The sequence below is a fragment of the Plectropomus leopardus genome, chromosome 22 (genome assembly GCF_008729295.1).
Source record: "Plectropomus leopardus isolate mb chromosome 22, YSFRI_Pleo_2.0, whole genome shotgun sequence".
Lineage (NCBI taxonomy): Eukaryota > Metazoa > Chordata > Actinopteri > Perciformes > Serranidae > Plectropomus > Plectropomus leopardus.
Window position 1 is genome coordinate 5,425,447 of NC_056484.1, and position 26,069 is coordinate 5,451,515.

The 26,069-nt window shown below is 40.4% G+C and overlaps 2 protein-coding genes across 2 annotated transcripts in view; one reads left to right on the forward strand and one right to left on the reverse strand.

Moving 5' to 3' along the window:
• ptn (pleiotrophin) overlaps positions 1 to 12,767 on the forward strand; it is a 54,296-nt gene extending 41,529 nt beyond the window's left edge. Inside the window, exons 4-5 of the mRNA XM_042511449.1 lie at positions 504 to 665; positions 12,007 to 12,767. Of these exons, the coding sequence (XP_042367383.1) occupies positions 504 to 665; positions 12,007 to 12,062 (218 nt within the window). The 3' untranslated portion in view covers positions 12,063 to 12,767. The remainder of the gene's footprint in view (positions 1 to 503; positions 666 to 12,006) is intronic.
• Positions 12,768 to 22,300: 9,533 nt separating this feature from the next.
• chrm2a (cholinergic receptor, muscarinic 2a) overlaps positions 22,301 to 26,069 on the reverse strand; it is an 89,362-nt gene continuing 85,593 nt past the window's right edge. The window contains exon 3 of the mRNA XM_042511553.1: positions 22,301 to 23,850. Within this exon, the coding sequence (XP_042367487.1) occupies positions 22,301 to 23,809 (1,509 nt within the window). The 5' untranslated portion in view covers positions 23,810 to 23,850. The remainder of the gene's footprint in view (positions 23,851 to 26,069) is intronic.

Below are 26,069 nucleotides of genomic sequence, written 5' to 3' on the forward strand. Positions count from 1 at the left end.
TGAAATATATTTGAAGTGCTGCTGAAAGTGCTTCTCTGCTGCCAAGATTGTATCCGTACATTATTTCGAGGATGAACAGGAGCCAGGCTGTTTTTGATTACGGTCATCTGCTGGCGAGTTTTATTATATAGGAAGTGTAGGATCGGAATAGTGAAGTGCCATCTGCTCCTGTTAGAAAAAGCAATAAGCATCTTTTATTTCATTTTAATAAGAGCATCTTGTGGTTTTGTGGACAGTTTATATTGATAGGAGGAAGATAATGGCCAAGTAAATTAAAAGCATTCATCAAACAGCCATTCAGAGTGTAGGAATCGCAACTCCTCAGGCTCAAAGGGGGTTGGATTCATTGACTGATTGCCACTGACTATTTATTTTTTTTAAACAAATAAGGATGCTGCATTGTGTCATTTTACCAGATTTTCTGCTTGATCTCTGCGACACTTCAAGATACTTCACAAAACAAAAGCACCTAATGAAGTATCTGATTTCTTTGTGTGCTGCAGGGGAATGCAAGTACGACTTCCAGGCTTGGGGGGAGTGTGATCTGGCGACGGGCAAGAAGAACAGGACGGGTGTGCTGAAGCGAGCGCTCATGGATGCGACCTGCGCCGCCACTGTCACAGCCACCAAGCCCTGTGGGAAAATCCCCAAGACTAAGCTGCAAGGTAAGCGGAGAGGAATAAATCATCACTAGATAAAATGTAAGTCTCGCCGTATGTGCTGTCAGCAGCAGCGTGGCACACTGAAGTCCTGCTGATGAATCACCGTGCCCTCAAAAATATGGCAGGAGGTTGTCTGCAGTCTAATAAAAGACATGATATTTTGGTGTTACGTTTTAAGAAGCATAAACAAACATTCAGGATGGCAACTGGATTCTCTCAATAATTTATTGCATGAAAACTGACTCTTTCTTTGTATGCCCTGAGGAAAATATCTGCATTTTCAGAAAATCTTATATTATTTTCCAATCAAGACAAAGTTTAGTCTTTTGCAAGACTTTTTCATGGATTTTATTCAAACCAATTGCCAGAAAAATGTTGGTATTTCTGTGCCACTTTTCATTCTACTGACTTCTTTGGGGGGCACTAACCACGCAGGAAATGCAGCGATGTCTCCATAGAAATCAAATGTTTTTTGCGCCACTATCACTGCAGTAAAAGTAACAACATCATGAGAAAAAAAACAACTGCTTTTCGTGCCGCTGTTTAACACGTTCTCATCCCACCTCGTCACATGTTGCCGCTTTATTAGTGGACTTCTGTGGCTACATAAAACGCTCTAGGTATCCTTCTGCATCTGCTTTTTACGTCTCGGGATGCCGTGATGTCAACAAATGTACAAGGTGGGATGACTCTGTACATGGTTATGCATCGTGCACTTATGCCAAAAGCACTGAAAAAGCTGCACTATTTTGGTTTCGGTTCAGAATGAGACAGGAGGTGCACTATCATGTCAGGAAATGATGAAATAATTCCTTTTCATACTACTATCCTGGTAGAAGAAAAAGTGATACCTCCTTAAAAACAAACGCTTTTAATGGCAGCGATGTCTTGGTTGAAAACAATCACTTTTGTAGCACTGTCTTGGCAGGATAAGAAGCAATGTCTGTAAAAACTTTTCGTGCCACTATCTCAACACTAAATGCAGTTGTGTCGCAGTGAAAGACAACTGCTTTTTGTGCCACTGTCTCACCAGAAAAACTCAGCAATGTCTCAGGGAAAAACAAATGCTTTCAGAGCAGCTATCACGGCAGCAGAGTTGGAATGTTTTGGAGAAAACGCCATTTGTGCCACTATGCAAACAGGAAAACTCAGCAATGTCTTTGGGGGAAAAACGACACCTTTTGACTGATTTTATACAGTATCCAAGCAAGAAACCAGAGCAAAAGTTGCTGGAAATGCAGCATTAACTTGCTAAATTACCCCCGATTTTGTCACTTGTTGGTCTAGAAAAGTGGTCTGCAGCATTTTCTTCTGGCAACTGAGCTGCTTTGTAATGTAACCTGGACAGATTTGTTGAAACATACTGTCCTTAAGCTCTAGACACAACACAGTCACCTCTGTGGAGTAGTTTGAAAGCTGGAAATGTTGTACATTTGTTAAGTAGAGAAATCACACGTCATTAGGTTGGACTGGATAAAAATAGAGACAAACGCAGAGACAAACTAATGGTTTACGAGAAGAACCGCTCCAGTACTTTCTGTCAAATCACTGTAAACAGTTACAGAGAATGTTAGATTAGGTGGTTTGTTTTAATTAATTATAGCTGAAGGGATGTTTACCACGTGGGTGTCTCTGTTTATTCCATTGAACCGCTGATCATCGCTGTGACAAGCTTGTATATTTTGGAAGTTTGGTCACACAGGTCAAAATCTGGAATAGAATAATCTGAATTTCATTTTAAGTGTGATAAAGTACTATCAGTACGAGCATCAAGGTAAACTTAAGAGTGGATTCCTTTTGTCCTCTTTGGGATGATTACTCTGTAAGTTCAGTTGATATTTATCTCGTCTCCTGGCAAATCTCAGGCTGATTGCATTGCGCTAAATCCCACAAACCCTTGCAAATGATTTTAATCTCAGGCAGTGTGAGCCATGATTCACATTCACATCAGCGTGATGGAAACCCACCTACTTAAGTGCTAAGTTGAAGCAGTGAGAGGCAGTGTGAGAGCAGAGGTGAACAGGTTAACTCAGTATTCAGCTGTAATTACATGCTTTTAGCGTTCTTCACTCGTGTCAGAAATTTAAGTCAGGGAGCTGAACCTTTTGTGCTTTGCCATATTTTGTGTCTTATATGTAATGTTATAGTGACGTATCTTCATATTATACATGGTTTAAGTTTAAAAACTTGAGGCAAATGTATATAGAATTTATCTCTATGAGCAACAATGTCAGGTTTCCTGCAGTTTTGAATGCACCATTTCCAATTTATTTTTTCTGGCTACAGTATCACATCTAATGCTGCCTTCATGTGCTCCTCAGAAATATCGTATTTACGAGTTGCGAGCAAAAATGATATATTTCATCATTTTGTTCCTTGTAGCAATCATTTACTGTCAGTAGTTGTACATTTTAGTCTATGCAACTAACAACTGTAGCAAGCAAGCAAACTTTTAACAATAAAGCATGCCAGGCGAGTAAAGTAACACTGATAACCGTGTTATTTTATAACACAAGGTGCCAACTTGATGTCATAAATGCACAAACTTGGCGGGCAAAAGTCAATGGTAAGAAACTTATCATTACTTTATTTTATTTAATTTATATTTTTGACCGCACCTTAAGATTTTGTATCATATTCTGGCTAAAACATGTCTGGCTATGTTTGAAATTGTATATAGAACAGTATGAGGAAAAATAAAGGTGTTTTGGACATTAAAGCATGTTCAAGTAGAAATCTTACACACCAGTATGAAGATGAAAATGAACATAATAGGTCCTCTTTAACACAAGGTTTCAACTAACAGGAGAATATTAAATAACCACGTAGACGCATGTAGAATATAAAACCATCTGCTTTGTTTACAACTGGTGATAAGAATACACTCCATTCATTCCAAGTGAGGCGATGGCCTCTGTTAATTCAGTAAACAAGGATGTAACTGACCCACTGTGGCTGCCCCATTGTCCAAACAGGATTATAATGAGTGCAGAATTGCTGCCAACGGTCATAAACTGTGCCGTTATCACCCTCAGCAGATGAAATGTGTGCACAGAAAGGTTTGATGAGGTGACAATAAGGTTAAGCAAACTCCGTGTGCAAACAGCCACAGTCAGGTGAAGCCCCAAATTACAATGATAAGACAAATGTGAGCACTCCTGAGGCATTTTTTAATATACTTCAGGATGTGCTGCCAACTGTAACACATCTGTCTGCTCGACTGTTTGTCTTAAGATGTTATGCCAAACTCTATTTGACTTTCAAAGGAGGAATCTGTTAAATCTTTCACTCGGTAGCACATCATTAATGCATTGTGACAGGAAGTTTCTTGAGGAGCTACTTGCCAGCTGTGACTCTCTAATGCTTCCCAGCAAATATATAAAACAGGATGCTGCTGTTAAAATATACAGACATGGATATGGATTTATAGTCGGCCCATAGTAGGTGTGCTCCCACGAAAAACAACAGCATTACTGTTTTCTGCAAATGACGTGTGTTTATGTTACAAACCTCCTCCTATGTTTTAGAAAAATGTTGCACCAACCTCCATCACTCATGCCTTCGGAGCAAAGGTCAATAACGGATGATGTTGTTTAGCTTTTAAAGTTGGAGGTCTTGTTGTGTAATGTCCATCCATTTTCTACATTGATTTATGCTGACTGGAGCTGTGGGGGGTGTAACCTATCCCATAATGCAATATGTGAGAGTGAGAAAGAGTGCACATGTAGACAGATCTTCAATATATCAGTGTCTCTCATGCTCACATTCACCCTACGGCCAATCTACTCACACGGCTTTAGATTGTGCAACTGTGGACATGCAATCTCCATGAGATCTATTTTTTTTCCACTTTTTCTGTCTGGATCTGCATCTTAAAGGAAGTCTTCACCAACAGAATGATCACTTTAATATCAGTTACTCAATCAGAGTAAGAAGAAGAAAAATGTCTCAAATGCCACAATGTTGGAAAAAAAGTGAAGTATACAGTATACAGGGGAATGCGTTTAACAAAAGCAAGGCCATTTTAAAACACTTCTTTTCAAATTCTCGCACAAATGATGTAGTGTAATGCAAGTCTAATTTATCCAGTTGTAACCTCAGTACTTCCCTAACCAGTATTGCAGTACTCAAGATCATTCTTAGTCTGAAGACCACTTTTTGAAGGCCTTGGTCTTGTCTTAGACTTGACCGCATTTTTACTCTGTTTTGTTTTGGTCTCAGACAAAGAAAAGTCGGTTTTTATTTCAAGACCTGTCAAGGCCATGACTGTGGGGATTTCTCTAAGAACATCGATGAAATTTATCTTAGCTTCTGAGTGTTTGGTCATAGAGAACAAAAAAAGAAAGTCCCACACATAAAATTCACCTCTGCAATACCTTTTGGTTATTTAAACAAGACAGTTCTCGTGGTATTTTGTTTTCTGTTGGTGTTTTAATGGGAATGTGGATCTTTCAGATCCATTTGAGGAACGCCTCTGGTTTGTAAAGTGTATCATGCAGTGTAGGACTTTCCACTAGACTTTCACTGGTCTGATCTTGACTTAGTCTGCAGTTTAGGTGGTCTTGACTTAAATGCTGCCCCAAACACATGGATTTTTGTTAAATATGTAAAATATGTAGTTCTTATCATGCTGATGCACGTTCATGTATTGATATTTCTAAAGAGTTTGGTTTTAGTTAGTTATTTGATGCAATAAAATAGGAGTGTGTCCTTGCGATTAATGCTGCTGCTCGCTGGTCACCGCTCGATTGAGCAGGCGCCTGAATGGGTGGAAACTTGAGACTGGAAGAAATCGCTGCTGCGCAGACTCTGACTCAAAATGACATCACCAGCACAAGATGACAGCAGTTGTATTCAGGGTATTTTTGCTGACGCGTCATCCTTCTTTGTATAAAGTACTTGGTCTTTACTCGGTCCTAATTCGTCAAAGCTGTCTCCCTCTCGATACACTCTGGTCTTAATCATGACTCGGTCTCACTTTAGGCACTCTTGACTACAACACTGTCACAAACAATCATTTTTGTGTAGACTACTTATTACTATTTAAAACACTTTGCATACAAATAGCGCACATGGGTAAGCGCTTGAAGTTTGCTTGTGAGTTCCTTTGATTTGCCTCGGCGTGCTACTCAACCGAGCATGAGACTGCTTGTGATTTGTTAGGTTTTAGCAAAAAATGCATTTGTTTGGGAGGCACTGAGAATACGGCAAGATAAATGAGACTTGGATTATACTGCACAAGTTATGTGAGAGTTTGTAAACGGATGTTTTGATAAAGTTTTGCTTTTGATAAATAGGACCTCTCTGACTTCAATTTATCAAGAATATTCTCGGCCTATGGAGTCTTTGTTCACCGTTGAGGCATGCAAGAAAAACAAAGTTTGCTTCTCAAATTCAAGGTAACACGGGGTGAGTAACTGGCATACAAATGATCATTTTGCGGATGAAGTCTTCCTTTAAGTATAATATATGAAGAACCTTATGCCATTTTTCATTTAATCATCAGAGAAGCTTGTTACCATCGAAATTCAAAACAAGCAGGTCCCCATTAAAAATCCCGTGAAGGATGCATGAATGCATCCACATTCCACTTTAATTACTTTGCGTTTCATATTTAATTTCCTCACGATTCATTATGCAGGAATATCGATGTAGATCGTGAACTGCTCATGTAAAAAATGTAAATAAAAATGTATATATTCACATGCTGGATGTGTGTCTGCAGGCAGGTGAGAAGGTGCTGGGTTTGCAGCTCTGTGTACCTGCACGCATTGATTTTAATGAACGCCAGATGCATGAATGCGGAGTGACAGCCGAAGAGGTGTGAGAGCTGAGGGCAACAGAGAAGCAGAGCGAGGATGACAGTGGTCGAGATGAAGGGGAGCATTTGGGAAGAGAGACTCGCTACCGGAGCAATGTGATGTGCGGTGTGATTTTCCGTGTCTGCCAGTTGGAAGATAAGCCCTGGGAAGCAAAGGGGTTGCTGGGAAAAAGAAAGAGGGGCTGCTGTGCACAATGAGGTGTGCGCAGGAAGGGGAATTGTGTGTGCTTTTCTGTGTCAGGGGATGGCAGAGATACAGTCCACAGCAGTGGGATCAGGGAGCTTATGATAAAAAAAAGAAATGTTTGGCTTCAGAGTGACTGAAATGGAGAGAGAAGAGGCTATCTAACCCCCGGCTGGGCACGGAGATCTGCCCGGCCAAATCTGCAATTCTGAACAGCCACCTTGGGTTTGGGAGATAGGTCTCCCCGACTGCAGCAGGTTGCTGTGATGGAGGTAGCATCTGTCATTTGCAGATTCTGGAGGAGACAATGCTAAGAGGCACCTCGGGAGCGATCTGAGATTCAGAGTTGCGTGTCTTTGCTGTCTAGCCCAGGTGAAACACAGACCCTGCGGAGCGAAAGAGAGAACAAAGAGTGACAGAAATGAAACATTATGAATGCCTGTAGAAACCTCAAGGTCCCTGCCTTCTCTTTCAGCAGAACAGGAGCGAGCAGCGTGTTTGGAGTGTTTGGATGCCAGAGTTGATTTCTGGTTAAACAAAAGGCTTTGTGGAGATAAATCTGGCGTCCCTGAATTTGTTTGGAGCAATTTTGTTCGTGTCATTTGTCCCGGACAGACAGGTGGTGCTCTGATTTTAAATCAAAGACATTAATTCAGGACCACACAGAGCATTATCATTACACTCCTTCAACAGTTTCTGCAGTTACGGCTCTCTGACTTTATGGGGCAGAAATATTAAGTTAAGAGAATAAACTCGTAAGGCGGCCAAACTGTGTAACAGACACTTAAGTTTTAATAGCCTCATTTTGTGCAATTTTAGGCTGATTTTTCAGCCTGGAATATAACTGACAGATCATCAGTCATTATGAAATGATGACCTCCTTGAAAGTGTCCAAAGGCAGACACCACCTTCATGTTGGGAACCATGTGCATACAACTTAATTGTGCAATTATTTCTCATTGAGCTCTTTAAATCAAGATGCACTCAAAAATATTAAGGAAGAAAGTCTTCATTAAGAGTCAGGGGTCCTTTTTATTGCTGTTTTATCTTATCTGGTCAAAATGCATCCATGTGGTTTTGCAGGCAGTATCAGGCTCATAGAGAACAGACCCACACGCATGACTCAGAGGCAGATCAGGTAAGTGATAATCAAACAACAGCTCCTGTACACAAGCTATCAGTCAGCAGTGCAAACAAAGACAAAAAGGCTAGACAACGGCAGAGTCACAATAAAGAGAGTCACAATAAAGCTAACACAAGGGAAATAACACTATAATGCTTGCTACCAGAGATGATGACTGGCACAGAAGGAAGGGAACATCCAGCAATATACACAAGGGGAGGGAAATCTAACAAGACACAGGTGTGACAGTCAGACACAGGTGAGACACATTAGTGCGGGACTGGCAATCACACAGGAGGGAAACTTAAGACATTTAGGACATAGGGACCTGAAAAGTCATGAGACAGAGAGGGACAAAATAACGGAAGAAATAACAAAAACATGACCAGACACAGAAGCATGACAGGTTGAGATGGAGCAAACTGGAATTTCTTTATGTACTGTTGGGTAGTTAAATCCATGACAGTGCATTCATTTTTTAATGTGATTTAACCTCCCAAATTACCCTAAATTAGTAAGAATTTTTACAGTACAAGAAAATTACCTGAAAATTAGTAATAAAGAAAGAAATAAATATAATAAGAATAATATGAAAAAATAAAGTTACAAAAAAAGGGCAAGACTTCAATCCCTTAAAAAAAATAATAATTCTATTACAAAATTTTACACATATAAAATATATATATATATATATATATATATATATTTACATATATATTATGATAATTATAAATAGAGTTTTACATAACTTTTTTCTTTTTTCCCTAAAAAAAAAATCTTTCCCTAAAAAAAGATTAATCTAAATCTACTAATTTCTTGCGATTTGTATAACATTTTTTACCAAGTTGCTCATTGCCTTTTCTCTTATGTTTTTGAAAAATATTGCATCAAATTGCTTTAGGTTCAAAGGTTAAAATACCTGAGAAGGGTGCCCAAAAGCAGCACAATAAAAGCGATGTAGCTCTAGGTTTTAAAGGGTTAATGTTTTGCAAATAAAATCTTAATTTTCAGAGTTTGGATAGGTGACAAATAAACTCACTGGAGTATATTCTCTTTGAAATGATAGAGTCGAAGTATAAAGTAGCTCAGACACGTAAATAAACCTCATGATAAATGTACTTGTACAAATGTCAAAAGTCACATTCAGCTCACGACTGACCAAACATGTAGTCCCTGTGTTTTGTCTCAGGGCAGATTCAAGCCGGAGACGGCAGCACCCGCTTGACTATGAGTCCGTGGTGTCAGAGGCAGAGAGGGGAGCCAGCAGTGTCATGTAAATGTGCAAATGCAGCAAAAAGTACCAGCCTGATATGACAATCCCCATCTCACACACGGAGACAGAGCGAGAGTGAATCCTTTTCCTCCATCTATTTCCCCGGGGAGCAGAATATGCTGAAAAAAACAACAGGGGGAGAGAAGAAGATGAAAAAACAAATGAAAACAAGCAAACAAATGGGACGGAAGAGCGATTTCCGTATTTGCATGCTTGAGAACGTTTTGCACGTCAAAATCTTAATGCCCGCGGAAGTTTGCGGCCGAGGAGACAAGAAACAGATTTCAAAGATTTCCTCATCGTGCACATTCAGAATGTTAAAACGGTTGAAGCTCAATTGAAATCTCATTGACTAAGCACACCTTGTCGCTGTTCAGAACCGCTCGCCTGCATGTCATTAGAGGATTTGTGGAGGTGTCCTTTCAAGATAATCCATTCATACAAAAAATTAATTCAGGATTTAAGTATTGACAGTCTTTTCATATATCATCACACTGTATCTCTTTTTAAATACACCTTTTCCCCCATACTTCACTTGTATTGTATTTGTCAAGCATTTTAATTAAATCTGCTTTTTCTTATGTGACTCATTATGAACATGTGGCGATTTTTAACTTTGCATTTATAATTTATATATGTAAAGCTGGTTATTTATGTAAAGCTGATTGAGTTGTAAACCTAAACAATGTAGGAGGATCCAAATTTAATGTAAATTGCTTTGGATTAGGTCTAAATAAAGGAGTTGTGGATTATCCGAGCTGAAATCTCTCTTCAACATGTTCAAAACGGAAAAGCTCTCAAGAAAATGACAGTTAGAGACGGAAATATGGACACAGATTTTGAGAAAGATAATCAGATGTACAGAAGTTGTGCAGCAGGATACATGTGTTAATTCTCTTGTTTTCTGGACACTTTTTCCCACAAACCATTTTGACTTGTCGTTGTCAGAAAAGCTCGAGTTACTAATAACCTAAAAAATAGATCAGCCATCTTCAAGGGTCCCAGTAAACCATGAAGACATATGGGTGTGGCTGTCAGGAAGTAAAGTGAGGCGTCCACTAATCCAAGTATTGGCGGTTTGATTTCCAGCTCCTCCAGTCTGCCCCTCGAAGTGTCCTCAGGCAAGATACTGAACCCCAAAAGGCCCCTAATGGCTGTGAATTGTAAATGCAATTCCATTAATCAAGTGAATCCATCGAGTCCCTCAAATTTCTTTTTTATTTCTTGTTCTGTCTTTTCGCTGCTGGAAAAACAGCAACTGGAAACTAAAACAAATTACTTTTTGTTGTTTGTTGGTCTCGAACAGAAGTCGGCAGGTGTCTCGTGTATGAGTCACACCTTCCACCATCCCGTCCGCCTCGCAAGGACAAAGTCAGCACATACATCACTTTCCAAACCTTGATATGAAAACCAGTTAATCATTCATGTAATCAGTCATCATCATTTATTTGTCACATGGAAATAAGCAACATGTTCTCATCCCAACGTGTTACATATTGGCACTTTGTCAGTGACCTTCCATGTTATCTCATGACGTTTCAGGTATCCTTTTGAGTCAGCTGATTACGCTCCGAGATGCCGTTACCCTGCTGTCACCAATGTGATGACGTCGTTATGAGCAACATGAGCACACGGCAACCAGCACAAACTGTCAGGATGTTTAGGGTTAAGCAACAAAGTCACAGATGGTTAGGTTTAGGTAAAAGAGGCACATGAGGTGTAGAGAAAAACTCTCACAGGAAGCAAACACCAGACTCCTCCCCTTCTGTCCGCCCAATAAGCGCACCATAAGGTCACCGGCAGTGTTTCAACCTGACGCCATCCTTCCGCGCTTCATGTGCACGCAATAGGTTCTGACCGGTCTGGTTCTCAACGGACGTCACTCATGTGCATTGCATGTGGACGCATCTGGTGCCGTCTGTCAGGGTATAATAACACCACCGGTTCTGCCCGGCCATGTTTCCAGCTGATGCCGTCCAGCTGCGTTCCAGGTGGACACGGAAGGCGGCTTTTGGCGTCATGCATGTACGCCAAAAGCACTGACAAAGCAAAGTTATTTGATGAGTTTGGAGTGAGGTCAGACCGTCCTTTTTTTGTCATCTTACAAATGTGCACATGTAACATCTGGTGTGCAGAAGGGTATAATGCTATAATTTTCTTCTGGTGACTGGGCTGGACTGTGACATGTCAAAATGTCCTCCATGGAAAAGGCCTATTTGACGGCATTAAATATATTTTTTTAAATATAGGTATGTAATCCATATCTGTGAAAAGATAGAGGTCCGCACACAGGGGAGCTCCCCTTAAAGGTTTTTATTCCGCGAAATAAGTGACGTTTGGAGCCAAAAAGCTCTTCCTCAGACTTGTAAGGAAGTCTAAGGAAAAGCGTTTTGGCTCGAAACTTCTATCTTTTAACATTTTGGTTTATCTTGGATCCAGTACCCACTATGGGATGTGCATATGTGTCTGAGAGACAGACACATATGCAGATTCACACAAAGCAGTTTGACAGTCCAACAAACAGCTAGCCAGGAGCTAGCTAGCCAAACGGCTGCAGGTTTTGCTCTCTTCCTGTTCACCAGAGCGGAGAGGCCGCAAAGCAGAGAGGGAAGCCACAGACTGTGTCCTCTGTCATGGCTGCCAGGTACCAATCCACTGTTGCAGGAAGTTGATAAAGCGGTTATTCATGGAGCATTCAATGGGCCACAAACCAATCCCCATGAGAGCGCGGGAGGAGGGACAGCATGCAGTGTCACAGCACTAAACCTGCACCCTGGCAAAGAAAAAAAAGCAATTAAAACTCATACGGTTGATTATTACAATCTGAAGCGGAGCATATGTGCTCTTCACGGAGACAATGGGATTTGTTTGTTTGCAAAAACACCACCTCTGGCAAAGAAACTGTCAAAGTAAACACTGTTTTTGTCTTCTGTGTTGCTGCAGATGCAAAGAAGCAAAAGAAGGAAGGCAAGAAGCGAGAGCGCACCCAAATGGACTGATGAGGTTGTTTGTCGCGGGGAGGAAGGAAGAACGATGTCCACTGCCCTATTTCAACACGGTTCCTCTTTGTATGTCCTGTAGGTTGACTGTAGGAGCCAGTAGAGCTTTGACAAAACCAGTGGAAATATGACTTTTAGTGACACTTTTTCTTCTCTGTAGCACCTGATAAACGATTTGTATGTTGCGATAGGAGACGTAATGCTCAGCGGTAGGGACGAATAATGAATATGGAAGATTTGTTTACTAGTGTTCTCACCTAATGATGTTATTTCTAGGATTATTTTCTTACAAACAAATTGGATAGGATTTGTTGCATAGCCTAACTCTAATTTGGAAAACTCTTTGGTCCAAGACTCGACTTAATGAAGCGTTTTGAGAAAAGTCGAGCTCTAAACATCTTCACTTAATTAATCTGAGCAAAAAAAAAAAGTGCATTTGCAATTTTTCCAAGTGTCTCAAGTTAATGGTAAAGCTTTCCCCCATTACTCTGTTCTATATGATATTTTTCTTCCATTTCCAGTAAGAATAAATAGTTAGTTCTGTCTGGAGGCTGCATGAATAGCAACTGTCCAAGTGTGCAAACTGCTATTGTTTCTAGTGTGTTTTCCTCCTGCTGCTCTGTTGTACCTCAATTTATACCCACTGATTTTTACTCTCCAGCTCTTGGCTGTAAAAAGTTAAAGTCTTCCTGATTGTAGTCCTCAGTTGGAGTTAACATTCCCTTTCTTTCCAAAAATAAAAAAAGAATAAAAAAAATAAACTGTAAAAAAGGTGTTTGTCTCTCTCACCTCCTGCATCGTCACCAGGGAAAGAAAACTCATTTTATTTGCCAGTAAAACTCACATCAGCAGTGGTGAAAGGTTGTAGCAGTGTAGAAATACACCGTTACAACTTCAAGATCTGTATTTAAATAAAAATACTCAAGTAGTATTGTCTTCACAATAGACTTAACTCTAAAAACTCTGCAATCGAGATGGCTCACCAGTGCCGACAACAGTATTTCTTCTTGTTCTTAGTGTATCTTCAAAAAATCTTTCAACCGAAGCGAAAAAGGTATTTAAGTCAGTAAACTATAAAAAATGATTAGTGTTAGATTTCTCTAACACAAGTATCAAATTTTACAAAACAGACACACAAAATGTATTGATCCAAAATATCTTTAAATCTAGAAACATAAACTAAAATGTTTTAAATGCATAAGTACTTTGAACTATGAACATTATTTAGTTTTTGAGATATGCTGATTTTACTACAGAGAAATTCCATGTCTGCATGGTATGTAAAAAAGGTCATTAAGGTTCTGACGTGAAAAAAGAAGAATTTGAGATTTCTGCTGCAAAAAGTGTGAATGCTGAGGCTATTATAGATGTTATTTCAGTTTGATTTTAACAGGAACCTGCAAACAACGCACACTCTGAATGTGAATAAGCTGCCTAGTGCATAAAATAGCATTAAAATAACCCTAACCCCTAAAATGAAAAAACTCCCAAAAATTTAAAACACATTTTATATATTTTTATTTGAATTTCATTCTGAGAGAATATGGCACAATGTAACCACTTAATGCAGTTCATCTTACAGTGTCATAGGTGGCCAGTGATAATAACACTCAGATTCATTGTTCAGAACAAATAATCAAACAAGAATGCATCAAAAAAGAAAATCAATACCATTGTTACTGTACAGGAAGTATCATAGTGGGGGAGGGGAGGAGGGGGAGGAGAATAAATGAGGGATTGTTGGGGGAGGAAACATTCAGATAGTAGCTATTAAAGACGTGTATGTACATTTTAAATGTACCATATCCGAATTACATATAATTTATCATCATATAGATATATACAATGCAAACAATAGACTGTAAAATGTATTTTTCCTATTGCGAGAGAAGCCACAAGCCACAGTGAGTGATACACAATGAACATCTACATACGTAAGCAAATGAAAATGAACACTTGTATGTACATTTAACACTTGCAGCAGGCTACTGATTTTACTTTTTTTTTTCTTTTTTTTGTTTGCTGATTTTAAACGTTAATCGTGACCCTTGAAGTTCAGATCGGGTCAAACAACTCAAACCGCAACACTGTGGTTGCACAAAAAAAGAAAACTTTTCCCCAGAATGTTAAAAAGTTATAAAGTGTGTCCAGTAAGATAGCAGACAACCAGTTTCTTTCCAAGGTGAGTGCAAAGCCTCATAAATTTACAGGTGAAATCAAAAATGAAGCCCTTGCCTCTGGGCCTTCAGGTCACTGGAAACGACTTCAAGCTTTTGTCCTCCTTCGAGTTTCCAGGTTTTTCCACCTTTCTGGCTGCAAAAGACACTCTTGAAATCTTGAACGCTGCTCCCGAAGTTGAAAAGTTTGAATCCAGTCGCTCATTTTGCAAGGCAAGAATCCATTTCTTTGCAAATCATGCCTCCAGAAATGCACATATATTTGTACCTTCTACTTTTATAATCATACTCTCTTTGAAACTTCCCACAATATTCATATAGATTTTAAATTACATTTTTAATTTCAAACCCCATAAAACGAAACTCTCTGGCTGTACACTGATCATATTTTAATTTGTAATATTACATTTGTACTTTGTACACTGCTAAAAGAAAGAGACTTACTAAATGTGATGTACAAAATGTACAATATAATGTACAATATGTATTCCTGTTCCACGCAGCTGTGTCTATAAGTGAGTCTTTGGAAGCCTGTTGCTATTGAAAGACTTGTTTAAAGAGGAAGGACTGATGGCAGAGAAATAGACAATCACACTGTGTGCATCTTCCCTGATGTGTGCTGTGATAGTTTGTCCAATCGGATGTCTTCATGCTGAGGATTTTAGAGAGAAATAAAACACTGCACAGCAAGCTGCATGCTCACACGCACAAATGACACCACTGTTCTCAGTATATTTGCAGACAGACATGGGAAATTTCCCATATGATGAAAGTGATTGCACACAGGTACACACACCTGAAACAGATGCACACACATACTGGATGGAAAATCGACAAAAATAGCCCACTGTGCCTCCAGGGTAGTACTGAAAAATGCCACTGCTGTGACTGTGTACTGTACAGTTTTGATGAATTATTCCAAAACATGCTAATTTTAGATTGTTCAGTCCAAACTTTCATTGCCGCTACAATCAAACAGTTGCTTTCAAGATGGGAATTATAGGAGCTCAGAGCTGAGGAAAACAATATATATCATAAAAAAAGGTAATATTCGTCCCACTGTAGCACCATCATCACTGGATTACTGAATTGGCCTCCCGGGCACAGACCCAGGGGCCCCTCCGGGTTTCACCTGCAAAATTTCTGACCAGTAAGAGACTCAAAATGACCACAAAGAGACACAAAATAACTACAAAAAGAGGCAAAACAACCACAAAGAGACACAAAAAGACAAAAAAAAGATTAATCACCTTATCTACTCCTTTTCCACACAAATTAGACCATGTATGTTGGTTTTCTAACACGGCAAAACCTTCAAAAATAGGCGATAGACTTCTTTTCTGTTACTAGTAGACCAGAGCTGTGTACACGGCTCTGCAGCAGACAAGTTTGCCTTTCTGTTTTTTTTTTTTTTTACTGGTGTATCATGTTTAACATCATGGACAGGCCGAACAACACAGTTTAGTAAACAGTAAAAAGCAGCATGGAGGCAAGTAAAAATGTGGTTCTTTTCTCTTAATAATGGTCGCTCCATGCTTATTTTTTTTGCTATCAACAAATACCTGGAAACACAGAACAAAAGCTTGCAGGTAATCAATGCAATCTGCCACTTAACATCCTTGATTATAATTGTTCTGTTCAAAACTGGTGGACATGCAGGCAGATTTGCTAAGATAATACTAATGTTCCAAGAATCCTAAATGGAACTGGTTCAAGACCCAGAGCTAATTTGGTAGAAAAGGGGTAATACAAATAGTACAAATGTACTGCAAAGAGACAAAAATACAAACAAAAAAAGAGGCAAAATGACCACAGACATAAAATCACCTCAAAAAGACTAAAGACGACCAAAACGAACTTTAAAAGTACCTTAAAGAGACACAAAATTACATCAAAGAGACTCAATATGATCAAAACAGATACCAAATTGACCTCAAAGAGACATAAACAACAAAAAAGAGGCAAAACCATCACAAAGTCTGTGTGTTTTGCTCCTTATTTGTAGGAGAGGTGGTGGGGTCTTTTCCAAACCTGTGCCCAGGGGTCTACTGTCACATAATCTGCCCATGAGCACCGTCTACAGCCACCAGCACAGACACACACAACAGGGATTTCAGGGTAAAAGAGCAATTTGTTTATGTTACTCTGAATAAGGCACTTCAAATTGCTCCGTACAATCTGGCGATATAAATATTTTCTCTCCATCTCCGATAAAATTCTCCCAGCATGCACAAGCTGCATGTACTTCCGCGTGGCTGCACACGATTACTGAGATTATTCACAGCCCCAAGAGTGAAGCCAGAGGAACCTTACATTTGAAGTAATCTCTGATAAACGTTACATGTCATATGTACTCCGTAAAAGGAGTCTAGCCCTTTGACATAAGCCGTATGAAGAGGAGCCCAGCTAGCTCTGACGGCACATTATGATCTGTTAAGTACAATGGAGACAATGTTTATTCTCTTCATGTGAGACAGATGGTCCGCATATATGTTTCATGAGTGAGCATATATGCAAAAATGGAGTGGTAAACATGAGAATGAGACACTATAAAAGCACAGGTGGGTTTGTAAACAGCGCTGTATCACGCTGTGTTTACACCAGGCGGCTTGATTTGTCTCGAACACTCAAATTCCTGCAGCCAAACCCTTGGCTGACCTACCAAGAACGGCTGTGACTTCTCCAAACATGGTCCACATGCAGTCATACGCTTGCTTTGGATTTTATCACTGACAAGCCCCCTCCTCCGTCCTCCCTCTCCATCAACCCCCTCCACTGGTAACCATGACTACAAAGGCAAGCTTATCTGTTTCATACGTACAAAGTGTCCACCTTTGGCGCTATCAGTCGCCGCTCTCCCTCTCACGCGTGTTCTCTGTCAAGAAACAATGCTTTCTCTTCTATTATAAGCACACACTCTCTCCCGACGACGCCTGATACAAGAACGCCTTTTTATTCTCATCTGTGCGACAACTTGGCAACAGCCAAAGGATTTATGAGAACTTTGCTCCTGACGTTTAAAGTGCATGCCGTGGAGATAACCACTGCGAGCACTTCGGTATTTTTAAATGCATCTCCCGGTTTTTCCCGCTCCAGGAGGTGATAAACTGCCATCACCTTCCATCAAACACCCAAGCAGCTGCTCAAACCAGGACCCCCGGACCACCGCTTGAGCGGCGAGCCACTTACTCTCCCACTGGTATCACTCAAACGACAGCTTAGCGAAGATTAATCAGATATTCTGGAAGGCTCTTTACCCACTACTGAGATGTGTGACGGATGTCAGACAGACATGGCTCCACTTATCACTGTGACGGATGGTTGGATGTCGGAGTTGGATGGATGCCTCAGTTGCTGCTCAAACTGCTTGGGTGGATAAACATGGAGCATCCATGTACTGTATGTGCAGCAGTGGTGGAAAGAACCTTTACGTTAAAGTACATTTTCTGACTGTTGATAGGTTGTTTGCTAAGGCCGCCGCCAAAATTTATCTGATCAAACCACATCTACACAGAAGAAGAGGTCGACTGATGGATAGGATGTTTGAAAAACTATTGTTATCAGCAGAAGTAGTCTCGGAGAGAGACCAATGGCTGCGTGGTCTCCACAGGTCATGCAGAGATGTATGTCACCCCTCCAGAGAAAGCAGCTCCCTCCTGCTGTGTGACTTTGTCTGAGTGTGTTGTTCTTCATTTTAACATGTATTTACATATGATTTTGCTTGGCCGTGACAGCTGGTCCAGCACTGCAGCATTATAAGCGCTTAAGCAAAAGTCCATGAGTCTGTGACTTAGTGAATGCCACCACTTACTGTTTCAAAATAAAAGCTGTTGTTTCAAACTAAACCATTAATCTGATTTTTCTTGTTCTGAACTATCGTTATTATATTGGTATTTGAAAATCCACTATTGGTTGAACTCTGCTACACAGACTTGATGAAACAGATTAGCTGACCTTTTGACGGAGAAAAGTACCCCTTTAAGTAAAATTTGAAATGCAGCGGGGGCGGAGCAGGAGATTGTAAACATGCCAGACTGGCAGGGTCATTTCACTTCAACTCAATCTTTTTTATAAAGCCGAATATCACAAATCACAATTTACCGGAGATGACTTTACATCATACGACATCCCTCTGTCGTCGGACCAGGGGCATGCTTACAAAACGTACAATGTTAAAAAAAAAATCAAAATGTTAATCAAGTTATTTTCATTATAAATTAAAAAAAGGGTTGTTCAGCTACCTAGCACCCTATCTGTTGACTATCACTGCTTTACACCCTATTTTGTTCCTATAGTTCTCCAACTGTCTTCATCATTCTGAAATCACAACAAAACAAATGTTGAGGATGACTCATTTTCACTCCTGCCACCTAACAAGAGGCAAAATTTGTCTGATATTATGATTTTTTTAGTTGCATAAGCAGAGTAGGAATTAGTCGTAAACAGTATTACTAATCTTGAAACATATTTTTGTTATACTATGCTCAAGTACAGTTTACAGAATTACTTTTTAGCTGAATAAGCTGCAACATTTGAATCCCTGCCATGACAGTTTTGGTGTTTCAGTTACAGACACAAGGATCCCCCAACAAGTATACGACCAAAAGAGGAACATCCACTTAGTTATATTAGATTTCTGTAGGGAATGGCATAGATTTGTGGCCTTTTGTTTGAAAATATTCTGTGTTAAAGCCCCCAAAACCACCCCCTTGTCCCACCTCGTCTACATGTAACAATGTATTTTTACAATCTGATATTGCAGATTAATTCCAGTAAAGATGTGAATACTTTTTCCACCACTGATGTACAAGTACATACTGAATTTGTCCTCTGGTCGTTTCACACAGCATTACCACTAAGCTGCAGGTTGCCAGCACAGAAATGTAAATGTCTATGTGCTATCTTAATGCAAATTTGTGATTTATTTCTGCGACTGTACAACAGAAATTTGAATGCATGTGCACCGGCTCTGCACATAAGGTGCTTTGCAGTGTAATATAGCAGGAAGGAGAAAGAGAATTAATAATAGAACAAGCTGATGAATATATACATGTGATATTTACATTACATTCATGACCTCATATATGAGGTAGAGACTATAACAGGATCAGGACTGAGCGGAGCACTAAATGGAGCATGGGTGCCGTGCATGCAAGCCCAAGCTGAGCGTGTAATGGGCAATCTTTAATCTCAAATGTAGGTGTTCCACATCGTCCCATAATCTGATCAGCCTCATGGTGAGTGTTCATTATAGGATCTGTCCCAGATCTCTGTTTAAGGATACAGCCCTGAGGAGCCTGTAGGAGCTGTTCGGTGCGGGCGTAATTCTCCGCAAAGCCCCCCACCAGCCGCTGTAGCAACCTCCTGACGGCAAACGCTCCTGAATATTCATCAGCGCAACTGGTGAGCGTACATTAATGTAACTGAGAATTGTCTAATGGGTTGAAATGATGGATGACATGCATGAATGCACAGAACATGTCTTACAGTAAATGAATATTTTCTCATTTATCTTCCAATTAAAATAAGCACAGCTATTTATTATTTTCAATCAAAGAATATAATATTTCCATTGAATTAATGAACTTAAATTTTCAAATTGAAGAAAAATGAGATGGGTGACAGAATGTGTACAGTAAAGACGCAGTAATAGCCCTTTTTTAAATCACAAGGTTGTGACCCGTGATCAGAAGTAAACTCCACTCTTGGAGCAAACACACGTCAGCACGTATACCCACACACACACAAGCTCCCACACACACACACACACACACACACACACACACAGGTCTTCACAATCATCATCAGTACAGTGAGTACAGTACACGCTGTGACATCAATCTACTAATCAGCAGAATCATATGATGTCTCCCACTCATCCACACACACCAGAAGAAAACACACCACACAATGCCTTCCCACAGCTCCGAGCTCCAGCCACCTGTTTCACTCGCAGAGTAGGAAGGTTCCTCGCAGTGACAGCAAACATAGGCGTCTTAATAACCGCCATGAAATAAACATCAGACATCCTGTCAGCGGTTGTAAAAGCTGACGTGATTTGATGTGAGCGGCTGGCAAATCAAAGAGTGCGACTGAACAATCTTTTTTTTTTCCCCGTTTAGTCATAACTCTTGATGTTTGTTGTTCTTACAGCTATTTGGTTATTTTCTGTAATGATACATGGCAGGTTGTGATCCAGTGGTGAATTTTTATTATAGGGGTGGTAAGATGAGGCCACTGAAAATCTTTGTTTGGCAAATCAAAACGAAAAAACTTTTTTGTGTTTTATCCACACATGTTTTAGGAAATGCGACATTGATTTTAAGGAACAAACAAGTTTAGGAGAGACTCGTAGGTACACAAGAAACCCATTTTCACTCAGACATCTCGAGGTAAGACTTTAAAAGAATCCTTTAAAAATGGTTGTGCCAGTTATTCCTTCGCCAAAATGTAGCCTAATTTTGAAGCGTTTTTAGCCCCCCATCACGACAAGCTATGCTGACATGGTATGTACCAGTGGACACCTTAGGTTGTCTAGTTTCACAACATATTACTACCATCACACTAACATTGAAAATTAGCATGCCACAGCTTCTAAAAGACAATAATGTTGGCCTCAAATTATGGTCCCCATGTGGCTGGCCCTTTCTTGTACTCGAATTATATACAGATATGAACCAAAAATTTGAACAGTTGTGGTTTTAGGGAAGGGACTATTCCATGGTTGAGTTTAATGATTTATCCTCATGAGACTTCAGAGGATATTTGCAAAAACACAAAAAAAGGATCCATACTTTAATTTTACAAAACCATAACTTGTCGTTTTGCGCTGGCCGAGACATGCGCCAGCTCCGTTGGATCTCTCGAAATATTGGCCATCGTCCTCAAAGCCGCTATCAGACATGTAAATATTTCTCTATTTTATGGCACAAAATGGGTCAACGTGCTGTAAAGAAACAGAAATGTTCTCTCACTAACTGACAACTGTAGGTGAGAGAGACGATTTCTTCACTGGAGGGTATTTGTAATGGTCAAACTCTTGTCACTGAGGACTGTGTAGCCAGGACATTTTGTTTCTGGAGAGACATGCTGCTGTTGAATTTTTTAAATGTCATTTCTCAATGCTCTGTGCACAAACAAAATTGCATTTACCTCCGTTGTTTTGGGATGGAGGCTGAAATTTGGAGACTAATATTTGGCCGGATAAAAGCAACCTAATCACCTGAGTGGTTAAATTGCACCAATAGAAGAAAGTGATGGTGTTTTTTTGTAATTTGGCGTAAGTGCAGCTTTAATATATTTATACTCTGTTATAAATTGATGGACACTCATTACCACAGGGGCTCGTTGGTAGTTGAGATAGCTTCCAGCCTTGATGTGACCACAAAAGAGGAAATCTCTGCACGCTGCCCCACTTTATTCTACATGTCGCTGGTTGGAAGTGCCATGATGAGGATCACAGACAGACAGAAAGAAGGCAGGCAGAGAGGGGCACGTACTCCGAGCCGGCACACACCCACATGTGTGCTCGCATAAATATTGAGTATACACTGATATGTACAGTTATCTACAGGTATCTTCACTGAACTTCAAACTTCTGAGGTTTGTAAATTCAGTCAGCCCTATTTTCCCATTTGAAGTCTTGTGTTTTCGTACAGCGCAGATCTTCCTCCGCTCTTTATCTTTTCTCATTTTTTTTTATCAGCTCTGTGTCACTCCCAAGCGCTCCCTGCTTTACACACCCTCATTTTTCTTGAGCTGAGTCAAACTGAATTTTTTCACAACCTTTTCTAATCTGTGCTGCTTCTGCACGACACGTCTCGACGCAACTGGCATCAGTTTGATTTGTGTAAAGTGCTACAACCGGTTATTGAGAAAGAAACTGGAAAAACAAAAGGAAAAAATGATGGAAAGTAATTCACATGTACTCTTGCAGATCTCTTTCACTCACACTCACACACACACACACACACACACACACACACATATATGTATATACATGGATGGCACACACACACACACACACTCATACTTCGGCTCTTCCTCCTCAGTGGCCCATATTTATCTGGCTGATCGAATGTTTTTATACTGACAGAGGAGAAGATGTTTGAATGTCTTTTTGAATGTGACGTTGCACAGAGCGTAGCAGGCCGGGTTGATGGTGCTGTTGATGTAGCACAGCCAGTAGCCGATAGTCCACACTGTGCTGGGGATGCAGCTGGAGCAGAAGGTGTTAATGAGCACCATCACATTATAAGGAGTCCAGGTGGCAACGAACGCTACCAGGATGGCCATGATGGTGCGGGTCACTTTTTTCTCCCTTGACGGCGGCCCTTTCTTCTTCTTGTTGGGCGGTTGCTTCGTCATCTTTACAATCTTCCGTGCCACGTGATTCTGCCGCTCTGTGGCCGGGACGATCTCGACGGTGGCGTTGGAGGGTGTGTAGCAGTCACCCTTTGGGGATTTCGTCTTGATCTTGATGCAGGTCAGCTTGGAGCCCCCTGCCTTGGCTCGCTGACGTGGGAGCGGTTGGCTCGTTTCAGCGCTGGAGTTGGCGGCGCAGGGTGCGGCCTCCTCGTCCTTCATATTGGATGCAGCCACGCTGCCAGATGTTGAATCATTGGAACTCTCCTTCTCCTCTCCGGCAGCGCAGTTCTCCCTTGCCGCGTCGTCACCTTCAGTTTCTCCATCAGCATTTGTCGAGGAAGGTCCCTTGCCGTTTTGCAGTTTCCCATCATGCTGGTGAGCTCCGTCCTCAGCATTCTGGCTCTGGGAGCACCCTGTGTCCTCCCCTGGTACGTTGTTATTGTTGGGTTTGGGTGTGTTGTTCCTCCGCTGGCCAGGCGACAGGGGCTCTGGATTGGCTCCCGATGGCTTGCGGTTCTCCTTCTTCACGCGGCTCTTGCTCGCTCTGGAGATCTGCCAGTAGAGCTGAATCATGATGATGACAGGCAGGTAAAAGGCGGCGATGGCGGTGCCAAAAGTGACTGCGGCATTAGAGAAGAACTGGATGTAGCACTCCTTCTCAGGCACTGTCCGCCCACCGACAATGAACTGCCAGAAGAGGATGGCCGGGGCCCAGAGGATGAAAGACAAGACCCAGGCTGCTGCAATCATCATACCTGCCATCTTGGTGGTCCTTTTGACAGGGTAGCTGAGGGGCTTGGTGACACAGAAATATCTGTCAAAGCTTATGATGAGAAGATTCATGACAGATGCGTTGCTGACAACATAGTCCAAGGCCAACCACAAGTCGCACACCACGGGGCCCAGGGGCCAGTACCCCATTACTATGTAGACTGTGTACAAGTTCATGGAGCACAGTCCGATAATAAGGTCAGCACATGCAAGGCTGAATAAAAAATAGTTGTTGACAGTCTGTAAGTTCCTATTAACTTTGATGGAAAGCATGACCAGGATATTTCCAATAACTGTGACCAAACTGAGGGAACCGGCCACCAACACGATGAACACCACCTCCACAGTCTTGTAGGCGCTGTCGCTCTCTTCCACAACTTCTGTGTTGTTGCCTTCAGAGGCATTCCAGTAGGTGAAATTGAATACATCCATGGCATTTGGTCTTGTGTTGCCACCTCCTACTCAGATGGAACCTACAAAAGAAAACAGAAGAGAAGATTTGTATTTAATGTGCAAAAGATGACTTTGTTAGCCTCAGATTTTTAAGTCATTAAAAGACTTTTGAATGGGATATGTAATAAGGTCATGGGCAGTACACAGTTTTATTATGCTATTACAGAATACTGCACCATCTTTCTCAATTCAGAAAAATAAAACCTTAACCTTTTCTCTTTAACTTGGAATTGAAGTATTTGGGCAAATACTTTTAAGAGGATTAATCTTACAAAAATCTAAAAAATAAATACAAACCCCCCTGAACAAACAGTCAGAAGGTTAGGGTTGTACATTTCTACATATCAAAAATACATTGCATATGTGTGTTTCATATGTGGCACATCAACATCTTGAAAGTGACATAGTATATGAGCAGACTTTGTCATCCGGAGGTGGAGGGGACGGTAAACTTGTAAAACACCTAAATGAGGCAGCAGCCTAGCTGTAGGCGACCGTTTAAGACCAAAGAACGACAAAACCCATTGTGATCTAGTCACTGTTGTGTTTCTACCTACTTTTTAGCTACCAAACGTGGGTATTTTGTAGTGACCTGTCACTGTGTTTCCAGCAGCTTTTTAGACACGTGTGTGTTTTGTAGCAACCCATTCTGATCCAGCTTTTTAAGCACCAAATGTATGGTTTTTGCAGCGACCCTTTCCAGCTGCTTTTTGGGCACCAAATGAGGGTGTTGTAGCGACCTGTCATTGTGTTTCTAACAGCTATTTAGACATTAAACATGGGTGATTTGTAGTGATCTGTTGCTGTTTTTCTGCAGCTTTTTAGGCACTAAATGTGGGTGTTTTGTAGCAACCCTTCACTGTTTTTCTACCAGCTTTTTAGGCACAAAATAGATGGTATTTGCAGCAGCCCTTTGTTGTGTTTCTAGCTGCTTTTTGGGCACCAAATATGGGTGTGTTGTAGCAACCCATTGCTGTGCTTGCTGTGGTTTTTTAGGCATCAAAGAGAGGAGTTTTATTGTGATATGTAACTCTGTTTCTAGTGGATTTCTATGCACTAAACATGGTTTTTTTGTTAGTGAACCACTGCTGAGTTTCCAGTGACTTTCCAGTGACATGGGTTTTGTAGCCACCTGTCACTGTATATCCAGCGGCTTTTTTGGCACCAAACCTTGGTGTTTTGTAGCAATTGTCGCTGCCCTCCTTCAGCTGGCATTGTGCCCTTAGATTGGGGTATTTCAAGCCAAAACATAATCTTTTCCTTACCATAACAAAGAGGTTTTTGTGGCTTAAACTAACTACACCTTGTTGTTGAAACATATAGTTTCAATGTTTGTATTAACATGCAAAAATAATACAAAGTACAAGTTGGGAACAAGGTACAATGTAATATATCACTGGGTTGCAGAAACATAAAATGCCTGTTTTTTTTCTGATGAGTGGGTTGAAAATATATTATTGTGGGACATCAGCAAGACATTTACATTTAACATGCAAGAACGTGCAACATATAAGTTTATCACATTCAGTAAAATATATTCAATATGTTACAAAAGATGCCATCATCACCTTCTAATGTGTAACGGTGTAAGAGGAGATTAATGATGGTCCACATTATAAAACATAAAGATGTCTCTCTCAACCCTCTGTGACCTTTTCTTACATCAGCTTTAAGCTTTTCTTAAAGCAATTCATCAAATTATGGTGACAATTTTTTTCTGTGCACCAATTACATCCGTAATTAGAAGCACAGATATCTGTCACAGATACATTTTATAATCACGCATAAATAACATCTCCCCATTAGACACCTGTTTCATAATTGAGAAAAATAAATTAAAAAAAGACTGCACGATCTAAATGAACATGAATGGCTAATGAAAAATGAGCTGAGTGAAAATGAGGCAGCAAGTCAAATGAGGATACAAGAATGAAGTTTAGTATTGAAATATATTTCAACCTTTTCAGCGGAGGAGAGACGCTGTTCCTTCACTAGACAACTAAGTTTATATTTAATCATTTTTGTATTTAAAGGTTTCCAAAAGCTGTTTGGAACCAACTTAAATCTGCAATGTCACAGCACCAATGACAACAAAACAAAACAGACACAAGCAGGAATCCATGTGATGAAAAGAGTATTTATTTTTTCATGCAAAGTGCTCAAAGCTGTTCCTTTTTTCTGGGCTTTTGTCTGCCTGTCCACTTTGATGGATACATTTTCGACCACATAATAATGCCTA